We start from the raw sequence: 23,641 nt of genomic DNA, 5'->3' as shown, positions 1-23,641 counted from the left end.
AAGCATTTATTGATCTCCTATCTTGAGGCCCATTTCAGAATTGCCTTGGAAACATTTGAAACAACTGAAACAGCAGAATCATATTGATTCAAACTGATAAATGTAATGGAAAAGACTAGTGCAGTTTGAGGGCGGTAGAATGGCTAGTTCACAATAATAGCTAGCTGATGCATTGTCGGTATGAGGCATAGCTTGTATAACTAAGAGCAGGTAATGTGGATTGCATACTTTGAATTATTTAGAGTCCAACACTATCAAGATTACTACGAGTTTTATAAGATCTTAAGGGCCTCATCTCTTCTACAAAGTCCATACGAGGTCCATGATAGGTCGGAGTAGTGTATGGTGGTGGAAACGAGCTTCCGTTAACGTCCTCTTCGTTGTCGCTGTTAAAGCCCTCTCCGGGTACAATTCTGACAACCTCATGATAACGGGGACCTCCCCCAAGGGGGTTTGTGTCTAAAAAACAATTTGGTTTGTCTCCAATTCCTCACTGTGAGTAGTGAATAAAAAGTTTACAATACTTTTTTAGTAAATTATGATTATATTTATAAACTCAGAAAAAAAATAAAAAAGTCGTTAATTAGTAGTCCGTTAATTTCACTTCGTCGCTTATAAGTTCATTTCATATTAACGTATAAACAAACATGTTAGCAGAACGTACAACGTAACAAGTGAAACTTAGACTGCTGTTATTGACGTCCAAAGCAGTTCATAACCTGTCAACATTCGTCTAGAAAACCTAAAAATCTTAGGCCGAAAACCACCTTATTCTGCACCTACTGTGGTTACATATACTGATTGTTTAACATACTTAAAAGTAGGTTAAGCAAACATTTTGCAAACTCTAGTATATTAGAACGTATTGAAAACTTATTTTAAAGCTTGGAAATATTCATTTTGGATTGGATAAAACTTGTTTTTCTTACTGTTCGTTTCTTACTGTTTTTTTCTTACTGGATAAAACTTGTTTTCAAAGTCAAGGACACAGATGGCTCGGCTATCCAACAGCAGCATGAGCAATTACACAAAAAGAAATAAAAAGCAAACTTGAAGTTTGTGAGCAATAGAGAAAACCAAAATTTGAAAACTAAAGTTATTGACGCCGTCTTTGCAGGGAACCCCACTTCAATTTTCTTAAAATGACCTCGAGTCAGCTTGATTTCTTAGCAAAAGTTTAGTGCTACTTCTAGGGAAACGTTCCAAGGAACAACCGAACGAGATTGCACCAAAAACACATGGCGGTTTTACGTTGCGAAAATGCATCTTTTCATTTTTTCTCCAAAAATTGATTTTTTATATTTGCTTGAAACCAAGACTAAAAAATTGGGCATCGAAGGCTAAGCAGGTATCATTAAAGACGTAGGCAAAAAGAGCATTCAATTCAGTCACCTGACATTTACTGATCGAATATCGACTTTTACTACTCGCCCAATCAATCATTCAATCAATCAGAGGTGAAAACAAAATTGCTCTAAGTTTTACTTTTTTCTTAATATCTACAAAACCAAAGTGTCTGAACAGTTCAAAAAAATTGTAATGACCACCATCTTGAAGCTGTTAGAGGAAACCGTAAGACGAAAAGAAAAAAAGTTTTTGGATATGTAATTGATCAAGTACAGTACCCCAACCTATTAAAATCTCTAACAGCAGTGCAGCAAACTGTCGGGACAATGCTCTACGGCCTAACAAATTATTGCGAAAGCGTAGAATGACTGAAAACGTAGAGCGGATTACTAAAGCAGAGTTGAAAACAGAAGACTTTCGAGGAACCCGCAAAAAACCTTTGTAACTAACTGCTTCAAAGGCTGAAGCAAATCGAGGCGAACTGCACCAGTCTACGCTGTCCTTGGTTTCATGTTTTTTTTATAAGGGAAAGCATTGCTATCGAGACTTAATAAAACATCATCTGCAGACCGCAAACTGTAGAAACCAGATATCCAATTGTATCCACGTCGGCCAGTGAAAAGGACCCAAACCAAACTGTAGTGGAACTTGGTCAACTACTGTCTATAAAAATATCTCAAATACTATTTTGGTTTTTTTCGAGCCAAAGATGGTTACTCATGACAGAAAAAAATATTCAATTCCTAAAGAGAACAATTCAAGGTTTCAACCGACTACAGGAGTATATTAAGCTTAAACGTGGATTTTAGCCAACCACAGAAAACCGTGAAATTTTAAAGTTCAATACATTCAGTCTTCAAGAGAAAGACTTAACTGAGTTACTCAAAATCGGTATTTGAGAACGAAGAAAATTGCGTAGATGTGCCAGAATCCGCAGTAAACTCCGGACTATTTCTTGTCGCTGTTCATCAAGAAAGTTATACTGAATAGAATCAGTACCTGTTGATCAGCCTAACTACTCAAGCAAAAATAGCAATTTGAAGAATAGAATGTAATTCACAAAAAAAATTCAACCTTGTGGATTTTCTCTTCAACAAATTTTGCAGATCAGGCTTTAGAATCAATTTTAAAAGTAAACAAGATTATGATTTTTCTTCCGGCTCCGAATGAAGAAAAAATTGTTTGTCTTATACTGATGCGGGGACTATTGTTTGTTGCACTTTGATAAGTTAGAAACACCTAAATAATTAGAAAAATTCTAATTGAGGCATGAATATCACACGGCTTTCGATTACTTTATCAAAAATTAGCGACGATTGAGATCTAGACACAATCAGATTGCTCCAACACTGCTTCCGTTCCCGTTATTTAAAAAATAACTGTTAATTCTCTACGTTTTCGTCCCCCTACCTCAGGAAGTACATTTTTTCATGCAGTAGTCATATTGACACAAAAACATCTAGACAAAGACATTGATATTCAAATCACTGTAGGTCAAATAACTTCGGCTGATTTTGACCTATTTTTACCGTACGAATAACATCATCATAGATTTCGTGTGCAAAATCAGTGTATGTAGAGCAACCACTCAGAGAAAAACCTTCCGCTATATATATTTTTTAAGTTAACTGGAACCGAAGCAGTATTGGAGCAATCTGGTTGTGTTTTTGGGCACAGTCTTGCGTTTATCATTAGTCTAAGAATCTTGACAGGAGGGAAAACTAAAAAGGAATAAATTCTCTGTGCAGAGAAATTATAAAAGATTGGGCTATTGATTAAAAATGTGCAATTGCAGGGCTTGTATATATACTCGAAAATGTACGTTCAGATGAATCTGTTACTTAATGTTAAGTTTAGTTAAAAGACAGGAACCGTTTCATACCTCCAAAGGGCATATACTTTGTCGTGGTCGTGATGACATCCTCGTCCATCCTATGCGCGTTGGACATTGATCCTGCACTGGAAAGTATAAACATTGATTACAGATGACTTACAAAGTCCCACGTGGAGCAGGATAGCGATGACAAAAACAATTCCTTGGAGGGCTTTTGCCCTTTAATGATCACAACATAAAAGTTTTGCGAAATTTTTGCGTAAAGTTGTGACTCTCGTATCAAAAACAAGTTTTCACTTAAGGAAACTTTACAAGAACAAGTCCAAAAAACATCAAAACAAATATTCGCGAAAATCATTTACCGGCTCTTTTTCAAATCTACATCAGTATTCAAGAACAACAATTTTCTAAGGCAGAATCTGATTGGTAAACTCGAGGTTCAGTATAGTTTGCTCAACCCAGCATTTCGAAAACTTTTTAAAATAATTTTGGTGGCTTGTTAGAAATCAATGGAGAACAGGATTCACTTCAATTTCACAAATTAAAGATCTACATTTTTGTTAAAAAAATAATTACGAGATGACAGCTGAAGAAATTTCTCCCACTTTTGCCAAGCGGCGCTGCTAAAGGCTCCGGAAGCAACAACCCGGAGCTTGGTGGCAGAGCACATCAGACCTGATTCATGACAAAAATCATTCTGTTTTTCCCCTTCCCATTTCTCTGTTCATGTCCCACTTTGTAATTTATAGTATGAATTTTATCTTAATAGATGAGTCATCCTATGCGCATAACAAAATTCATGCACTGATATTCATCTGCGCATGATCAATTGCACGCTGCCTTTCATATGTGAAGAGTTAGTTTTAGAATGTTTGCGTTATGTTCAGCTTTATTCGCGTTCTTTCGGAGATAATTACCCGCGTTTATTTACATAAGTGGGCAATTAACCGCTCTCTCTCTCTCTCTCTCTCTCTCTCTCTCTCTATCTCTCTCTCTCTCTCTCTCTCTCTCTCTCTCTCTCTCTCTCTCTCTCCTCTCTCTCGCTCTCTCCTCTGTAAACAAATCGAATAGTGAAAAGAAACTTTTTGGTGAAATAGGAATTCATGCTCTCATGAATATAAAACATTTTTAAACATTTTGTAATAAATTCAAAGGAAAAGATTGAATTGAATCATTCAGTTTTTATATTCTGAGTTTGAAATTGAGTTTGAAGCCATTTAGTTTAACTTTTAGCCATTTGCAAATTTCTGAATGATTTGGAGGTGGAATCCGGAGGTCAGAATCTGGAGGTAGAATCCGTAGGTCAGAATCTGGAAGTCGAATCCAGAGGTCAAAATCTGGAGGTCGAATCCGGAGTTCAGAATCTGGAGGTCATTCCAGTTGATGGCACTCTTCTTTGAGCGAGATGAATTGCGATATACGTTGGTCTTGAACTTCGGTCAAAGTGATCGGACAGGCTCGAACGGGTGGGTAGCCACCTAAAAAATGGGAAACTGAAATGGAAAACTCAATCTCTCTTTGTCAAAATTACATAAGTAACAAATTAATTCATATTTGTCATAATCATTCGCGCCGCTTATTAAGCATCCTCTCGGTTCGCCCCCGATCACACCCCCCCCCCTCCCCGCGTACGCACGCACATACACTATTACCCAAAGATACAGATTAGCATAAAACTGAAATATACTAACCACAATGCTCTACTCACATTTAGTTGATAAAATTATTGAGACTGTGAAATGCCAAAAATAACCGACTAACGTCGAGCAAATTACTCTCAAGGGTGAGTGCTGCGACCGGAGGGGGTAGGTTAGCGCATGAGTGATGATGGGAATGGGGGGTCAGACTCTTAGAACCTCCCCCTATTAGAAACTCTTAGAAACTCCCTATTAGAAATTTTTCTTTAGTCGAATAGTTGCAGGAATGACAGTGATGCTTCCTTTTTCTCCCGGCAACTGTTGCTCGTCTTCTTTTATGCTCTTCCAATTTCAGGATATCGGCTGTGTCATGGCAAAACCCCGTCGAGGGGTCAACCAGAGCTAGTACGAGAGGCGCGCTTTCAACTGCTTGAACTACTGAATGATGAATTAACATTTTAACTTCCAACTTTTCCACAACTGCCTCATTTTCCATCTGCATTGAATGATCTTAAAACTCCACTTTCACCTTTTCTTCTGCCTGATCTTCAAACTCCACTTTCACCTTTTCTTCCTCCTGATCTTCAAATTCCTTTTTCACCTTTTCCTCCTGATCTTCCAACTTCACATTTGACACATTTTCCGACGTCACTTCCATGATCAACAACAATCTACTCACTTACACGCACACAATTCACAAAAGAGTCAAACACAACTTTCAATCAATCTGAAAAACACAACATATGATGAGCATTGGGTCTTTTAATCAGACACTGGAAAAAGATAAACTGAAATAGACTGATAAACAAACACTGGGATTGACACCCCACGGGCGAAACCCGAACCTTGTACTACTACTACTACTACTACTACTATTACTACTACTACTACTACTACTACTACTACTACTACTACTACTACTACTACTACTACTACTACTACTACTACTACTACTACTACTACTACTACTACTACTACTACTACTACTACTACTACTACTACTACTACTACTACTACTACTACTACTACTACTACTACTACTACTACTACTACTACTACTACTACTACTACTACTACTACTACTACTACTACTACTACTACTACTACTACTACTACTACTACTACTACTACTACTACTACTACTACTACTACTACTACTACTACTACTACTACTACTACTACTACTACTACTACTACTACTACTACTACTGTTTCAACACTTTAATTCCAAATATGAAATAAAGGCACGGTTGGCAACAAATACAAACAAAACAAGAAGAGTTATTTGTTTGGTTATTCTGTGAAGTGCTGTACGAAATTGTTGAAGGCATTCTTTGACCCGGTTGCTGCTTTCTCCTGCAATCTGGTGAACGGTACTTTGTTTCGTACACAGTCTCCTTCGATTTGACTCATCCACGTTTTCCGTTGCCCCCCAGGAGCGCGTCTAGCATGGACGTATTGATCGGGCGGGTTCCAATCGAAGGCACTGCGGGCTAATCTTCCTGGTTCCATTCTCTGGATGTGTCCGTACCATTTTATCCGTTTGAGCATGATCATCGTGGATAGTTGGGGCATTCGTGATCTTGACATAATTTCTTCGTTCGTGGCTTTCTCCAGATATGACACACGTAGAATTCTCCGAAGACAACCACAGTGGAAACTCTCAAGTTTTCTCTCCATTAATTTCGAAAGAGTCCAAGTCTCTGAGCTGTACAGCACGGCTGATAAAACGAGTGCTTTGTACAAATTGCACTTGAGGTGCACGCTGAGCTGCTTGCTCTTCCAGAGATTTTGGAAGTTAGCAAACCGTTGTCTACCTTCTGCAAGTTTGCAATTGACTTCCTGCAGGTCTCCATGCTTGAGGCTGACATATGATCCGAGATACTTGAACGCTTCTATGTTTTCAAACTCGTTTCCGAGAACATCTTGTACTTTGCAGGAAAACACGCGTGCGGCAACTGCTTTAGTTTTGCCACAGTATCTCGATTGGTGAACTTTTCGGCCATTGACTGTTTTGAACTTTCTTTCACACTTGTCACAGGTAAGGCTCGCCTCTAGTTGCTCGAACTTTGACTTGTCGACGACATTCTTTGACAAACCGGCTTTGCAGAATCTTGTTTGGTGCACTTTGCGTCCGGTAACTGTACTGAATTGCCGCTGACAATTCTGACATCTTAAAGACTCTTGGTCAGCCACCACTGACCGACTCTCATTTTCTAGTGACTCTGAATCTGCTACCGCAGATTGTTGTTGTGAAGCTACCAACGCTGGCTTAGCCACCGCTAAGCTCTTCAATCTTAGCTTCCGGCCATCTTGTGTTTCGAACCAGCCCGCTTTCTTTTTCGTTCCCAGCAGCACCTCCGTGCTGATGGTTACTCATTGCTTTGGTGTTTGAAGGCTGAGATACGACTAGTTGCGCCACAAACTAGAAGACCAGTGCCTCGTTAGCTCGACCATGTGAGCTGAGAGCCGCAGCACATGACCTACCCCCAGGGGACACCACGTGGAGGTGAGGTTGGATTTTGTCCCCCACTACTACTACTACTACTACTACTACTACTACTACTACTACTACTACTACTACTACTACTACTACTACTACTACTACTACTACTACTACTACTACTACTACTACTACTACTACTACTACTACTACTACTACTACTACTACTACTACTACTACTACTACTACTACTACTACTACTACTACTACTACTACTACTACTACTACTACTACTACTACTACTACTACTACTACTACTACTACTACTACTACTACTACTACTACTACTACTACTACTACTACTACTACTACTACTACTACTACTACTACTACTACTACTACTACTACTACTACTACTACTACTACTACTACTACTACTACTACTACTACTACTACTACTACTACTACTACTACTACTACTACTACTACTACTACTACTACTACTACTACTACTACTGTAGCAGAGAGCAATTTGGGTAAGGGCGGCCGCGGTTTCTGGAAAACCTCCGAGCCGCCTCAATTTTGATGTTTAAACTCAAATCAACCCCTGAGATTGATTATTATGAGCTATAGTTGACGATTACCGAAACGGCCTTAAAAACAAACCAGTGGTGCTCGTGCTTTAGCCTTTCAAAAAATTTAATTGTTTTTTCTTTTCTAGCGTTTTTCTCCTTTTTTAACAGTAAAAGACCATTAAATTTGAACGTTATTTGATAGATTTTTATCTCTATTTTCTGAGACATGTATTTTTTTAAATTTCTGTTATGTATTCTTTGAGATATTGAGCTATAGGAGTAGGGTGCCTTTTTTGGCCGAACAGTAAGGAAAATTGAACAGGCAGTTTCTCTACGAAAAACTAATTTTTTTCAAAAATTTTTTTTGTTCCTGTCTTGTATGACTACTTTCTGTCATTTTTGGTCTTATGAATGTTTGACGTAGCTTTTTCAGATACGGTGAAAATTTCGGCCTATGAAATCGGTTTGACTAAGTCGAGTGCGTTTGGACATCCTCAGATCCGAAATGAGGTGATTTTTGATAAATGACCACAGAGTTCTGAAATTTGGCATGCAAGTTCGCAATAGTACGACAACCCACCTCCCAAAAAACGGGAGCTTTTTATGTAGTGAAAAAGCAGAAAAAACACTTTGAAAAAAACGGCCTTCAAATATGGGTAATAGTTTTTGAATAATTTTTGGCCCAATTCTGATATTTTTTAATTGATTGCAGATTTTTGCCTCAAATTTAATTTTTTGGAAGCGCAAAGATGAAAAGTAGGAGGTGACATGCTGGCCATGTGTAAAAAAGTTAAAAAATATGTTTTACTGATGTAAAAAGTTTAAATACAAATTTAAAAAAAAAGGTTTTTCATAAAAAACTGTGGCCATTTCGATCTGAATTGTGCTAGTGTTGGAAAACTAACTTTTCCATAAACTAAAAATGCTGCGTTTCAAATCTCAGATTAAAAAAGACAAATTCAGGCAAAAAAAGTTGTTCAAAAACAACCCCAAATTCTGAAAAAACACAAGATATTTTTTTTTATGTGTTGTCGGGAAATCCTTGATTTCGACCGTTTCCTTATCCAAAGAATGATTTTTTGAAAAGCAAATCTAGTGATCTCTAAATGATCAGTATGAAAATTGGTTCAGAAATCAATATATCAATATTTTTTCTACTCAAATTTTTTTTTGGCACGAAAGTGCAAAATGGGTAACGGTGAGAATTTTGAAGTCAAATGAGCAAGGGTTACAGAAATGTCTACAAAAAAAACAATATAATGATCCAAAAACGCCAATTCTAAAACGCTGAGGTCTTTCACTTGTTATCTGTGAGGAATTTAAGTTATGGCATGCATAAAAACAACGCTTCTGAAGCATAAAAAACAGCTATCACCAAAATTTGAGGTCAGTTGGACGAAAATGAGAAAAAAATATTTGAAAAATTTGATAGCAGAAAGAAGTTTTTCCAATTGTCTAAATGAAATAAACAAAGTAATATTTTAGTGTCTCTGTGTGCAGGTTGCAAAACCTATTGAAAAAAGCTTTTAAAGCACGTTTCTCTGATAATCAATTTTTTTTTAAAATGGGTACCTTGTTCGAGATGTTCATTTGGCCATTTCAAAAAAGTTTTTCCCTAAAGAAGAATGAACTACAATCGTACTATTCTTTGGAACTAGTTTATTTTTGAAAAGACCTCTCCATATTGGCCAAAACTAAACTCGATAAAAAATTTAAAAAAACAGAAAAAACCTAATGCGTCAGAAAACAATTCTACGACAGCAAAAGTATAAAACGAAAAAAGTTATAATGTTTTCATTTTTCTGATCAACGAAATCTTTTAAGTTTTACTCAAACTCTTTCGGGGCATCGAGAAACCATTTTTCGAATAAAAACAAACCAAAATCGGCAAGAAAATTGCCAAAATCTGCACAGTTGTTAAAACAACATATACAAAATTGAACCACACTTGAGGCTGTTTAACTTTGTTTTTGTTAAAACTCAACGCACTATTCTGTTTGTCAGGATTTTTAAAAAACAATTATGGATCAATTCCTTCCTCTAATTATTTTTGAGACAAAAAATGTACTTTTTTGAGTTTTGGTCAAAAAGTGGAATATGGGTAATGGTGAGGTTTTTGAACTCAAATGCGCAGGGTTTACAGAAATGTCTACAAAAAAACAATGTAATGATCCAAAAAAGCCAATTCTAAAACGCTGAGGTCTTTAAATTGTTATCTGAGAGGAAGTTAAATGATGGAATTCATCAAAACAACGCTTCTGAAGCAAAAAATACGGCTATTACCAAAATTTGAGGTCAGTTGGACGAAAATGAGAAAAAAATATTTGAAAAATTTGATAGCAGAAAGAAGTTTTTCCAATTGTCTAAAAGAAACAAACAAAATAATGTTTAAGTGTCTCTGTGTGCAGGTTGCAAAACCTATTGAAAAAACCTTTTAAAGCACGTTTCTCTGATAATCAATTTTTTTTTAAAATGGGTACCTTGTTCGAGATGTTCATTTGGCCATTTCAAAAAAGTTTTTCCCTAAAGAAGAATGAACTATAATCTTACTATTCTTTGGAACTAGTTTATTTTTGAAAAGACCTCTCCATATTGGCCAAAACTAAACTCGATAAAAAATTTAAAAAAAAACAGAAAAAACCTAATGCGTCAGAAAACAATTCTACGACAGCAAAAGTAAAAAACGAAAAAAGTTATAGTGTTTTCATTTTTCTGATCAACGAAATCTTTTAATTTTTACTCAAACTCTTTTGGGGCATCGAGAAACCATTTTTCGAATATAAACAAACCAAAATTGGCAAGAAAATTGCCAAAATCTGCACAGTTGTTAAAACAACATATACAAAATTGAACCACACTTGAGGCTGTTTAACTTTGTTTTTGTTAAAACTCAACGCACTATTCTGTTTCTCAGGATTTTTAAAAAACAATTATGGATCAATTCCTTCCTCTAATTATTTTTGAGACAAAAAAAGTACTTTTTTTAATTTTGGTCAAAAAGTGGAATATGGGTAATGGTGAGGTTTTTGAACTCAAATGCGCCAGGGTTACAGAAATGTCTACAAAAAAAACAATACAATGATCCAAAAACGCAAAATCTAAAACGCTGAGGTCTTGCAATTGTTATCTGAGAGGAAGTTAAGTTATGGAATGCATCAAAACAACGCTTCTGAAGCGAAAATAAACGGCTATTACCAAAATTTGAGGTCATTTGGACGAAAATGAGAAAAAAACTATTTGAAAAATTTGATAGCAGAAAGAAGTTGTTCCAATTGTCTAAATAAAATAAACAAAATAATATTCTAGTGTCTCTGTGTGCAGCTGGAAAAATCTATTGAAGAAACCTTTTAAAGCACGTTTCTCTGATAATCAATTTTTTTTAAAATGGGTAACTTGTTCGAGATGTTCGTTTGGCCATTTCAAAAAAGTTTTTCCCTAAAGAAGAATGAATTACAATCGTACTATTCCTTGAAACTAGTTTATTTTTGAAGAATCTTCTCCATATTGGCCAACACTTAACTCGATAAAAAATAAAAAAAAAACAGAAAAAACCTAATGCGTCAGAAAACAATTCTACGACAGCAAAAGTAAAAAACGAAAAAAGTTATAGTGTTTTCATTTTTCTGATCAACGAAATCTTTTAAGTTTTACTCAAACTCTTTCGGGGCATCGAGAAACCATTTTTCGAATATAAACAAACCAAAATCGGCAAGAAAATTGCCAAAATCTGCACAGTTGTTAAAACAACATATACAAAATTGAACCACACTTGAGGCTGTTTAACTTTGTTTTTGTTAAAACTCAACGCACTATTCTGTTTCTCAGGATTTTTAAAAAACAATTATGGATCAATTCCTTCCTCTGATTATTTTTGAGACAAAAAAGTACTTTTTTCAATTTTGGTCAAAAAGTGGAATATGGGTAAGGGTGAAGTTTTTGAACTCAAATGCGCCAGGGTTACAGAAAAGCCTACAAAAAAAACAATACAATGATCCAAAAACGCAAATTCTAAAACGCTGAGGTCTTGCAATTGTTATCTGAGAGGAAGTTAAGTTATGGAATGCATCAAAACAACGCTTCTGAAGCAAAAATAAACGGCTATTACCAAAATTTGAGGTCATTTGGACGAAAATGAGAAAAAAACTATTTGAAAAATTTGATAGCAGAAAGAAGTTGTTCCAATTTTCTAAATAAAATAAACAAAATAATATTCTAGTGTCTCTGTGTGCAGCTGGAAAAATCTATTGAAGAAACCTTTTAAAGCACGTTTCTCTGATAATCAATTTTTTTTTTAAAATGGGTAACTTGTTCGAGATGTTCGTTTGGCCATTTCAAAAAAGTTTTTCCCTAAAGAAGAATGAACTACAATCGTACTATTCCTTGGAACTGGTTTATTTTTGAAGAATCCTCTCCATATTGGCCAAAACTAAACTCGATAAAAAATAAAAAAAAACAGAAAAAGCCTAATGCGTCAGAGAACAATTCTACCACAGCAAAAGTAAAAAACGAAAAAAGTTATATTATTTTCATTTCTCTGATCAACAAAATCTTTTAAGTTTTACTCAAACTCTTTCGGGGCATCGAGAAACCATTTTTCGAATAAAAACAAATCAAAATCGGCAAGAAAATTGCGAAAATCTGCACAGTTGTTAAAACAATATATACAAAATTGAACCACACTTGAAGCTGTTTAACTTTGTTTTTGTTAAAACTCAACGCCCTATCCTGTTTCTCAGGATTTTAAAAAAACAATTATGAATCAAATACTTCCTCTAATTAATTTTGAGACAAAAAAGTACTTTTTTCAATTTTGGCCGGAAAGTGGAATATGGGTAATGGTGAGGTTTTTGAACTCAAATGGGCCAGGGTTACAGATATGTCTACGAAAAAGACAAGTTAATGACCCACAAAATGCCAAGTTTAAAACGCTGAGGTTCTCCAATTGTTATTTGAGAGGTAGTGAAGTTGTCGAACGGATCAAAACAACGTTTCTGAAGCGAAAAAAACAGCTATTACGAAAATTTGAGGTCAATTGGACGAAAATGAGAAGAAAGTATTTGTAAAATTTGACAGCAAAAAGCAGCCTTTCTTGTTGTCTCAATAAAATAAATCGATAACTTCACTATAAATATGGAGCATTGACACTTACAAAAGATTAAAGCATGCAACATAAGCTTTGCCTAAATCAACCTTAACGTTTAGAGTTGAGCAAAGTTTTATCAGGACAAAAGCTAAAACAAGTCACAATTTATACTGGAGGAGTCTCTGGATTCTGGAAATAGGCTTAAAATGACGAAAACAAATAGCAGATTTTATGGCGGCCAGAAAAAATGGGGGACCATCCAAATTGGAGGCCAAGCCTCCAATTCGGGCGGTCCCCCATTTTTTTTGAAATTTTTTTATTTTTTTTCAAGTTTTTCAAGTAAAACCCAACTTTTTTGCCAATAAGAAGCACACTGTTGCCTACACGCAAATTTGAAGTTATTATTAGTAACCCAAGAAATGATTTTTACACTTTGCTGCAAAACTTAAATAAAAATGGGCAAAAGAGAACAAGAAAAATAAATTTTGGATACAAAAGATGGACCTTATCGCAAGAGACCTAGGCCAACAATTCTGAAATGGATCAAAAACACACAAAGTGATAACTTCACTATAAATACGGAGCCATTGACGCTTTCAAAAGATTAAAGCTTCCAACATAAGCTTTGCCTTAACCAGCCTTAACGTTTACAGTTGAGCAAAGTTTTATCAGGACAAAAGCTAAAACAAGTCACAATTTATACTGGAGGAGTCTCTGGTTTCAGGAAATAGGCATAAAATGACAAACACAAATAGCAGTTTTTATGGCGGCCAAAGAAAATGGGGGACCATCCCAAATTGGAGGCCAAGCCTCCAATTCCGGCGGTCCCCCATTTTTTTTGAAATTTTTTTCTTCTTTTTTCAAGTTTTTCAAGTTAACCCAATTTTTTTTTTGCCAATAACAAGCACACTGTTGCCTAAACACAATTTTGAAATTATTATTAGTAACCCAAGAAATAATTTTTACACTTTGCTGCAAAACTTAAATAAAAATGGGCCAAAGAGAACAAGAAAAATAATTTTTGGATACAAAAGATGGACCTTATCGCAAGAGACCTAGGCCAGCAATTCTAAAATGGATCAAAAACACACACAGTGATAACTTCACTATAAATACGGAGCCATTGACGCTTACAAAAGATTAAAGCTTGCAACATAAGCTTTGCCTTAACCAACCTTAACGTTTACAGTTGAGCAAAATTTTATCAGGACAAAAGCTAATACAAGTCACAATTTATGCTGGAGGAGTCTCTGGATTCTGAAATAGGCTCAAAATGATGAACACAAATAGGAGTTTTTGAAAGTGTACCAAGTTCCTACAGAGGCATTAGCCTGTTATGTTGCATGAACAAATTGTTCACGGGTATCATTTACCAGCCTTTGCGAACATAGGTCGAGAAAAATCAAATTTTACCACCAAGCCAATATGATTTCAGACACAAACTGTCAACAATCGACGCAGTTTCGCACTTGACAAGAGCAATCAAGCATAACATCAGCTGCAGTGGCAAATACTATGCCTGCTTCATTGACTACGAAAAAGCGAACAGGAACATGCTGCTTACAAAACTGATAAAAGTGGGGATGCATGGGACCATTATACACAGAACACAATCAGTGCTAAAATGCAACTTCCAGCAGATCCTTGGTCCAGAAGATTTCTTGTCAAACGAGATTGAACAGAAAACAGGAGTAGCACAAGGAGACAAATTCTAACCACTCTTGTTTAGTTTATTCATAGCTGATTTGTATTTTGAGCTGAAATGCAAGGGTCTAGATGTTATATTTTACGCTGATGACTTATTACATGGGAGCTATTGCAACAAAGTTTGAATGATCTGAACACGTATTGTAGCAGGAACTAGTTGAAAATTAAGGTAAAGAAGACAAAATGCAGGAAATTCAGAAGAGGTGGCCGTCTAGCTGTTGATGAACAATTCTATATATCGAAAAGAGAAGTTGAATTTACTAACACCTTACTGACATACTGATAAAACTATGGTAAAGCGGGCAACATAATCTGCAGCATAGATTACAGTGTTACTGAGAGAACGGAAAAACGTGTGGTAAGAAACACAACAAACTGCAACAATCAAGATGATTTTTAACGTTTTTCTCCAATTTCTTTTTTTGAATTCCATAAAATTGATTCGTAGTCCGAAATGCCAGCAAGTTTTGCGATGAAAGAGCAACCCACAAGGTTAATTACGCTGTAAATGAGCCTAATTATAAAATGTAAAACCTGCCTTTGTTGTAAAAATGTGACATCACATTTCAAACAGACAGATGGAATTTGACTGAAATTGTCTACGCTTCTTCTGTAAAAAGCACTCAATTATCTGTGAGTTCGGAATCAATTAAATTTTGTCTTCTGAAGTTAGCTTTTGTAAGGTTTCTCTAATTTTCAGCAAAAAATAAGAAGCTGAGCACTGTTCTTACGCGAATGAAACGAAAAGACAACTCACCAAAAAAACTTTTTTTTCGAAGCAAAAAAACACAATTCAGGAGTAACGACGCATTTTCAGCTTTTTCCTCAAAAAATTGCTTTATCTAGACCTATTATCGGCCATTTTTTTGTGATTGGCCACAAAATTACAAAATACTACCCAAATTTTACTCTAGTCAAATAAGTCATATGACTGTGAGTGAAAATGGGTATCGGGCGAAAACTTAAACTGGTCGAAAAAATAAAAGTGTAATATGGGCACCCTCGGATCTTAATATGGGTACCTATTTCAAAGCTTAATTTGGTCATCTTAATATGGGTAAGGGTACATTTTGTGGCCAAAGTGTAATATGGGTGAAAAATGGTCCATATTACACTCCTGCTACAGCTACTACTACTACTACTACTACTACTACTACTACTACTACTACTACTACTACTACTGCTACTACTACTACTACTACTACTACTACTACTACTACTACTACTACTACTACTACTACTACTACTACTACTACTACTACTACTACTACTACTACTACTACTACTACTACTACTACTACTACTACTACTACTACTACTACTACTACTACTACTACTACTACTACTACTACTACTACTACTACTACTACTACTACTACTACTACTACTACTACTACTACTACTACTACTACTACTACTACTACTACTACTACTACTACTACTACTACTACTACTACTACTACTACTACTACTACTACTACTACTACTACTACTACTACTACTACTACTACTACTACTACTACTACTACTACTACTACTACTACTACTACTACTACTACTACTACTACTACTACTACTACTACTACTACTACTACTACTACTACTACTACTACTACTACGGCCGACTTGAATTTGGGGTAAGCGATCCGCGGATTACGGTTTTGCTCGGAGATTTCTCATTTCTGTTCCCAGAGTTCATATAAAGCTTGTTTTTGTTAGCCAAGATGTTAATCTAGCCAAAACTGAAAATGGCCCTATTTGAAAAGCATTTCTTTGGTTTTTATTAGGTTTTAAAAAATTAATTAATTTTTGAAAAAACTGCTTTTTTCTCTCAATTTTACATATAAAAAGTACTTTTTCTCATCGTAGATTGATAGTTACGCTTGAGAGCTTTCCAGAACAATTTTTTTAATCATTCTAGCTCTCTTATTTGTTGTTTTATGGACCGAGCGGAGTAGGGTGACATCCGCGGCCAAACAGTAAGGGAAATTGAAAACTCTGTTTCTTCATCAAAAATTAATTTTTTGATTTTTTTTTCAATTTCGGTGCTGTATGACTAAGTTCTGGCATTTTTGGTCTTGTAGTGCAGTTGCGTTTAGTGCCTGGAAACGACCTAATTTTTAGGTCAAAAAATGAAAGTGACCCAAACGAGTGACCACTGAACTGCAAAAAAAATGGAATGAGGCAAAAACTCAAAAATGAGTCTTGGAGTCTGAAATTTCGCATGTCAACTAAAAATAGTCATACAAGACAGGTATCAATTTGCTGGATTCTAATATCTAATAAAAACCGAGAGAAAAAGGTTTTTCAATTTCTCGACTTGAATTTGGGTACGAATTTTTTATAATTTTTGGCCGGATGCGAATATCTGGGAGACGGTTAATTTTAATGAGCTCAGCAAAATATTTATGGAACTTCAATTTCAGAATGCTTTCCGGGTTTAAAAGGGCCGATTTCTCAATTCAAATAGCATAAGAAAAAATGAAAAACTATTTCGAACAACAGAAGCAATTTCCGACGAGACTCAGCAAAAATAAGGCCATTCAAAAATTATGCTACTGAGGGTTGTGCTTCAAAATGTTTTGAAATAAACAGGTTAAGAGTCAGCGATCTCGTTATTTTCAGCTCCCAATTCTAAAATAGAGTTCCAAAATTAATGTCAAACTCTTGCCAAGCAGCAGAAAATTATTAAAGTTGATAGGTCGCTTTTGCAACTTTTTATTTTCTTTTTAATGTTTTCAGTTTGATTGTTGGGTCACCAAGCTTACCGAAAATAATTTTTTAAATACAACTTTTCACTGGAAAAACTGTTTTGTTGTTGTTTTAAGTTGATTTTGATTTTTTGTGAAAAACTTGAATTTGGGTACATCGCAGTTTGTTGAAGTCAAACTGAAAAAGATGAGATCCATTCAAAGAGAACAACATAAACAAAAATGATCATTTCCATGCCAGAAAATTCTTCACTACTTTAGCGATATAGTTGTTGTCTTCCAGTCTTTTTTTTGAAGCAGAAAAAATAATAACTTTGAAAAAAAAAGGAAGCAAAAAAATCTGAAACAAAAAATTAAGAGTTCAAGGTACAGAAAAACGAATTTGAGAACGGTTTCTGATGTCATTTCTGCAATACTGCTTATTGTTACAATTCAGTTTTATGGAGAAAAAAATACTTACCTTGATGAAACTGCACATATCTTAATAATACAAGGGGAAAACTTTGAAAAACCAAAAAACTAGAATTTGGGTTCGAAAAAAAAATGCCAAAGTGGCCCTATTGGTCTGGTCGCCAGGTTTTTCCATTAAATATTAAAATAATTGTCATACCAATTCCTCGAAATCCTTATGGATGTTCGTACGGAAAAATCCAGTCTAAATTATTTAAAGACATTAAAAATTAGCCCAAAATTTTGGTATGAGGAGAATGCTTTTGAGTGCTTTCAATTTTTTTCGAAGTCCATTGCCTGATTAGGGACCAATTACAGGGGAAAAAGTGGCCTAAAATAACGGACATACGTTTTATTTGCTACAGGGGTAAGAAAAAATGATTTCTACGGGGCCAGACCCTTCAAATCGAGACGATCCCCTATTTTTTTTCAAATTGATCTTTTTTGCTTTAAGTCAAAGCCTTTGGCCCCTCCCTTTTTTTTCAAAGCACCTCCTCATCCAGGGAATAGTTGAAAAATCTGCCTGTAAACCTCTTGGAGAAGATGTGTATCACATTATTATAAAAATTAAGTGTTTTAGATTTGCGAAATCCGGAGTTTTTAAAAAATTTTTTGCGGTTTTCAATTTTCTCTAAGTCAATCACCTGTTTAGGGGTGAATTACCGGAAACAGACTTGAACTTAAAATAACGGTCATAAACTGGGATTTCTCGGGGGGTCAAAAAATGGGATCATCCCGTGTTGAAGGCCAGAGCCCTCAACTCGAGATGATCCCATATTTTTCAAATTGATTTTTTTTCTTAAATTGAAAGTCTTTGGCCGCTCCATTTTTTTCAAAGCACCTCTTCATTAACGGGATAGTTACCAATTCTGCCTGTGAACGGCTTGGAGAAGATTCGTATCACAATATAATAAAAATAAGTGAATTAGAGTTGCAAAATCCAGAGTTTTTAAAAAAAAATTGCGGATTTCAATTTTCTCTAAGTCCATCGCCTGTTTAGGGATTAATTACCGGAAACAAACATGGACTTAAAATAACGGACAAGAAATTTAATTTCTCGGGGGGTCAAAAAAATAGGGGATTATCCCGAGATGAAGGCCAGAGCCCTCAACTCGAGATGATCCCCTATTTTTTTTTTCAAATTGATTTTTTTTTGCTTAAAGTCAAAGTTAACAGAGCTAAAATTGAACATCTAAAACTCAGAAAACGCTATATAAAGTATACATATTCGGAATCTACGTTAGACGGGCTATTCAAAACACTAATTTTGTTATCCGAAGTAACAAAATTCAAAGGTTCAAGGTGGTGCCGGATGGTGTCAACCGCTTCTGGTGCTAAAACCGAGGGCAAGTTTATTGGCCAATATCTCTAAAACGACGGAACAAAAACAAACCCCCTTAATACAGCTTGCATCACTGCTTGAGATACGCATCATATTAAAAAATGAGCACAATCGGTACTTTCTTCAAGGAGTTATAGCAATTATTACGTACCGTACCAAATGCCCAGAAAAGCGAGGTGACAGCTATTCAGAGCCAAAATTGACTATCTCAACTACATAAAATGCCAAATAAAAGTTATATGGCGATACTCCCCATTAACTGAGGATTCTGAAACACTAAAATTTGTCGGGTAAATCGCGTTTTTTGTTGAACCGAAATTTGGGTCACCCAGAGTAGCCCGAAAATTCGACTTTTTTCAAATTTAATCATTAATAACTTTTTGATCAGGCGGATTTGAGAAACCAACTGGCGGATTTGAGAAAACTGCAAGCAAGAGGGGTTAAGTGCCAACAAAATGCGACCACTCCCGTTTAATGTGGTTCAGTACTTTAGAAGTTATCAATAAAATACTAATTTAAACCCCAATATTTGGGCTTTCAGCGATGCTCAAAATCTCCGGAACCGTTGTAAAACAACGTGAAATAGCGTTCGCGGCGTATTTGGGGGAGTAATTCTGGTCCAATTCAGCGTTCTAAATTTCGGCAAACCTTCATGTTGAGGTGGGAAAAAATTTCCCACCTCACCATGAAGGTTATGATGTTTTGTGTGTTTTGACATAAAACAAAATCCACAGAAATTTGATGAAATCGTGAAAAAAGAAAAATTGTTGAATTAATCCCATTGTTTGATACAATTCGCTTCAAAAAGCTAAATAGTGTCTAGAAAACACAAAACGCACGCCGAAAAACTTGTTCAATTGCTCAAAACACCACTCAGCCGTTTAATTTTGAGAAAAGCTAAGATTTTCAGCGTTCAATCTTGAATAACTTTCCCACAAACATTTTTCAGGACTTACACTAACAAAGAAGATTCCGCAAAAATATACCCTTGAATTGATTTAAAACAACCATTCAGCATCATCTTAAAAGTTTGTCACAATGATATTGTGACTCTTATTAACCGGTTATCAACGTAAACACTCTGAATAAAGAAAAAATAATGATCAAGCATTGAGCTTGTTTTCATTTTCGGAGGTTTGAGGCCGAATATTTTCGATAATATCCGTAATAAAAAACCAACCAAATTGAGACATAACTCATTAGATTGACCGTTGAACAGGCTCTAAAATCATGTATAGCATGACTTGTTTCTGTTAAGTACTTAGGAAATTAAAACCACCAACCATTCAGTCAACATGCTCTTTTTTCAATTGGTACCAAACGCTCGTTCGATTATAGTTTCTCGAAGAGCACAGCAAAAAGGTCAACATAGTCTTAAAAGTTTAGTACTACGATTTTGTAACTCATATTAACCAGTTGCCAACATAAACACTCTGATTGAAGAAAAGTTAAAGATCGAGCAGTGAGGATGTGGTCATTTTCGGAGGTTCGAGGTTGAAAACTGTTGATAGGTTCTGAAATATTTAACCAATCGAGACAAGACATAGCTCATTAGATTACACGTAAAACGGGCGTTAAAACTGTTTATACAATGACTGGTTTTTGTTTAGTACTTAGCAAACCAAAGCCGATGAACATTCAGTTACTATGAACAATTTTTAAAAGACTCATGTGCTCGATCTCTAATATAGAAATCTATACTTCAACATGAACTTACGGCAAGCATCCCAGTCACTTTACAGATGTTCCACGTAAAATTTGGATACTCTATTTGAACAACAACAACAATCTGAATGACCAGAATAATGCAGTTTGGCTGCATTCATGGTGGGGTTACTCTCCCCAGGAGTCCAAACCGGGTATATTTTTGCTGGCAATTTTCTCCAATACGGCAGAACAAAAAACGTTTTTAGCTCATTTTGTAGCATTAAATGGGATACGCGTCATATTAAAAAAATTGAGTCCAATCAGTGCACTATTCAAGGAGTTGAAGCTAAAAAAAAGAATCGTATCGGATGACCGTAGAGGAGAGATACACCACCTTCAGAGCTAAAATTGAACAAATAAACCTCAGAGTTAAACGAGATAGTTAACAATTCTGTGTGAAACGGCTTGGAGAAGAGTGGTATCACAATATAAGAAAAAAAAGTGTTTTAGAGCTGCAAAATCCGGAGCTTCAATTTTCTCTAAGTCCATCGCCTGTTTAGGGGACAATTACCGAAAACGAACATGCGCTTAAAATAAAGGACAAAAAATGGGATTCCTAGGGGGGTCAAAAAAAATTGGGGATCATTCCGAGTTGAAGGCCGGAGCCCTCAACTCGAGATGATCCCCTATTTTTTTTAATTGATTTTTTTTTGCTAAAAGTCAAAGTCTTTGGCCCCTCCTTTTTTCAAAACAGCTCCTCATCCACGGGATAGTTAACAATTCTGTCTGTGAAGGAGAACATTGGCATCACAACATAGTAATAAAAACTAAGTGTTTTAGAGTTGCAAAAGCCGGAGCTTTTAAATTTTTTTTGCGGATTTCAATTTTCTCTAAGTCTATCGCCTGTTTAGGAGTTAATTACCGCAAACAAACATGTGCTTTAAATAACGGATATGAAACGGAATTTCTAGGGGGGTCAAAAAAAGAGGGGATCACCCCGAGTTGAAGGTCAGTGCCCTCAACTCGAGATGATCACCTACTTTATTTTTCAAATTGATTTTTTTTGGTTGAAGTCAAAATCTTTGGGCCCTCCATTTTTTTCGAAACACCTGCTCATCCACGGGATAGTTAACAATTCTGCCTGTAAACGGCTTGGAGAAGATTTGTGTCACATAAAGGACGCAGAAAAAAAACGTTTCGCGAAACTACAAATTGAAGTTTTTTTCGGACTGAACATGTTTATGACATCGATGAGTAGCCGTTTTGGCCATTTTGAATTAATTCTTTAAACACTATACCCACTCATCTATTTATTTGAAGGATTCTAGTTATGCAGATATTCAACACCAAAGCAGTTGCCAGTTTTTGATCGTTTAGGCACGTTACGGGCCTCTTGCAGCGTCTACTGCATGAACGTAAAATGTTGAACTCAGTGTGAGATAAGATAGCTCTTGGTCCTCAAGAGCTCAAATGAGTCTCATTTTAAAACTCAGCACACTTTCTGTTAAAAACTGGATTTTGCAACATCCCTTGTAATAGTGGATCCCTGCAGGAATCGATTATAATCCAAAATTATAAAGTTGGAATATTCAAGTTGAAAATCGTAAATGGTCAATTTTATTAGCCTTTCTATGCTTTTAAAACAGCAGAACCACATTTCTACTGAATTTATTACACAATTTTAAAAAAAAGTTTAGTCGGCATCAAGAACGTGATAATAAGGTCTCGAGAGACTTCCAGCCAGGTGTTTATTTTAGTTCAAATAATTTTTGTTTAATTAGTTGCTTCGCTGTCTCCCGTCACGTTGAAATAAATATAAATAGGGATTAAATAACGCAAAAAACAACGTTCAATGGCATATTGAGCTAGAAATAACTCACATAAGTGACAGAAGCTAAAATTGTGTGTTTGCGTAACGACAAGTTCAAGCTGAGACTTCAGCTCGAGATGATCTTCTAATTTCTTCAATATGAGTTTTTTTGGTTAATTTTAAAGTCGTTTTACACTCAATTTTTCTTTCAAAACAACTCCTATTCAACTCAATAGGTAACAGTTGCGACTTTGATCGAAGTGCAGACAATTATTAATATAATTTTTAGTTATATCTTCATAAAGTTTAGTAAAACTTACTTTCTGCTAAAAAAAATAGCAGATATCATTTTCCACATTGTACATCACCTGACTGAATACGTGTGAATTTCAGCAAAAAAACATTCGTTTTAAAAGGCAAAAATACTTTTCAGGGGGATCAAAAAATAGGGGATCTTCCCCAGTTGACAGCCCCGCAGTAAATTTGTCCAATAACAAAAGTTTTTAAAAAACAAGATTTTAGCTTTTCAAAAATTTGAGAACTATTTGTCTCTAAGTTAAATTTAAGTGTTTCAAGTTAAACTATTGTATTAGCCGCAACAAAAAATCAACCATACCCATTTTTTTTCGATTCATACTAGTCATATGAGTAGACATGAAAATGGGGATCGGGCCAAACTGTAATTTGGTCTCATTTTGAAAACTTGAAAATGAAATCCCAAAACTGGAATTCGGGTACGACGATTTTAACTCGAAAATGGGCACTTGAATTTGGGTACTGAGATTCTGTAGCCAAACTTGAAAATGAGCCAAAAATGGGCCATTTTCAAGTTAGGCTACAGCTACTACTACTACTACTACTACTACTACTACTACTACTACTACTACTACTACTACTACTACTACTACTACTACTACTACTACTACGGCCGACTTGAATTTGGGGTAAGCGATCCGCGGATTACGGTTTTGCTCGGAGATTTCTCATTTCTGTTCCCAGAGCTCATATAAAGCTTGTTTTCGTTAGCCAAGATGTTAATCTAGCCAAAACTGAAA

At 35.6% G+C, this 23,641-nt stretch overlaps 1 protein-coding gene across 1 annotated transcript in view; it reads right to left on the bottom strand.

Annotated features, from left to right (window-relative positions):
- Positions 1–216: 216 nt before the first annotated feature.
- The window catches only part of LOC142350798 (uncharacterized), a 175,871-nt gene continuing 152,446 nt past the window's right edge, over positions 217–23,641 (bottom strand). The window contains exons 7-8 of the mRNA XM_075402755.1: positions 3,230–3,306; positions 217–459 (exon numbers count right to left, since the gene is read on the bottom strand). Coding sequence (XP_075258870.1) covers positions 239–459; positions 3,230–3,306 — 298 coding nt within the window. The 3' untranslated portion in view covers positions 217–238. The remainder of the gene's footprint in view (positions 460–3,229; positions 3,307–23,641) is intronic.

This window comes from Convolutriloba macropyga, chromosome 12 (genome assembly GCF_964194025.1).
Source record: "Convolutriloba macropyga chromosome 12, txConMacr16.3, whole genome shotgun sequence".
Taxonomy (NCBI): Eukaryota; Metazoa; Xenacoelomorpha; order Acoela; family Convolutidae; genus Convolutriloba; species Convolutriloba macropyga.
This window is presented reverse-complemented; position numbering and strand designations above follow the sequence as displayed.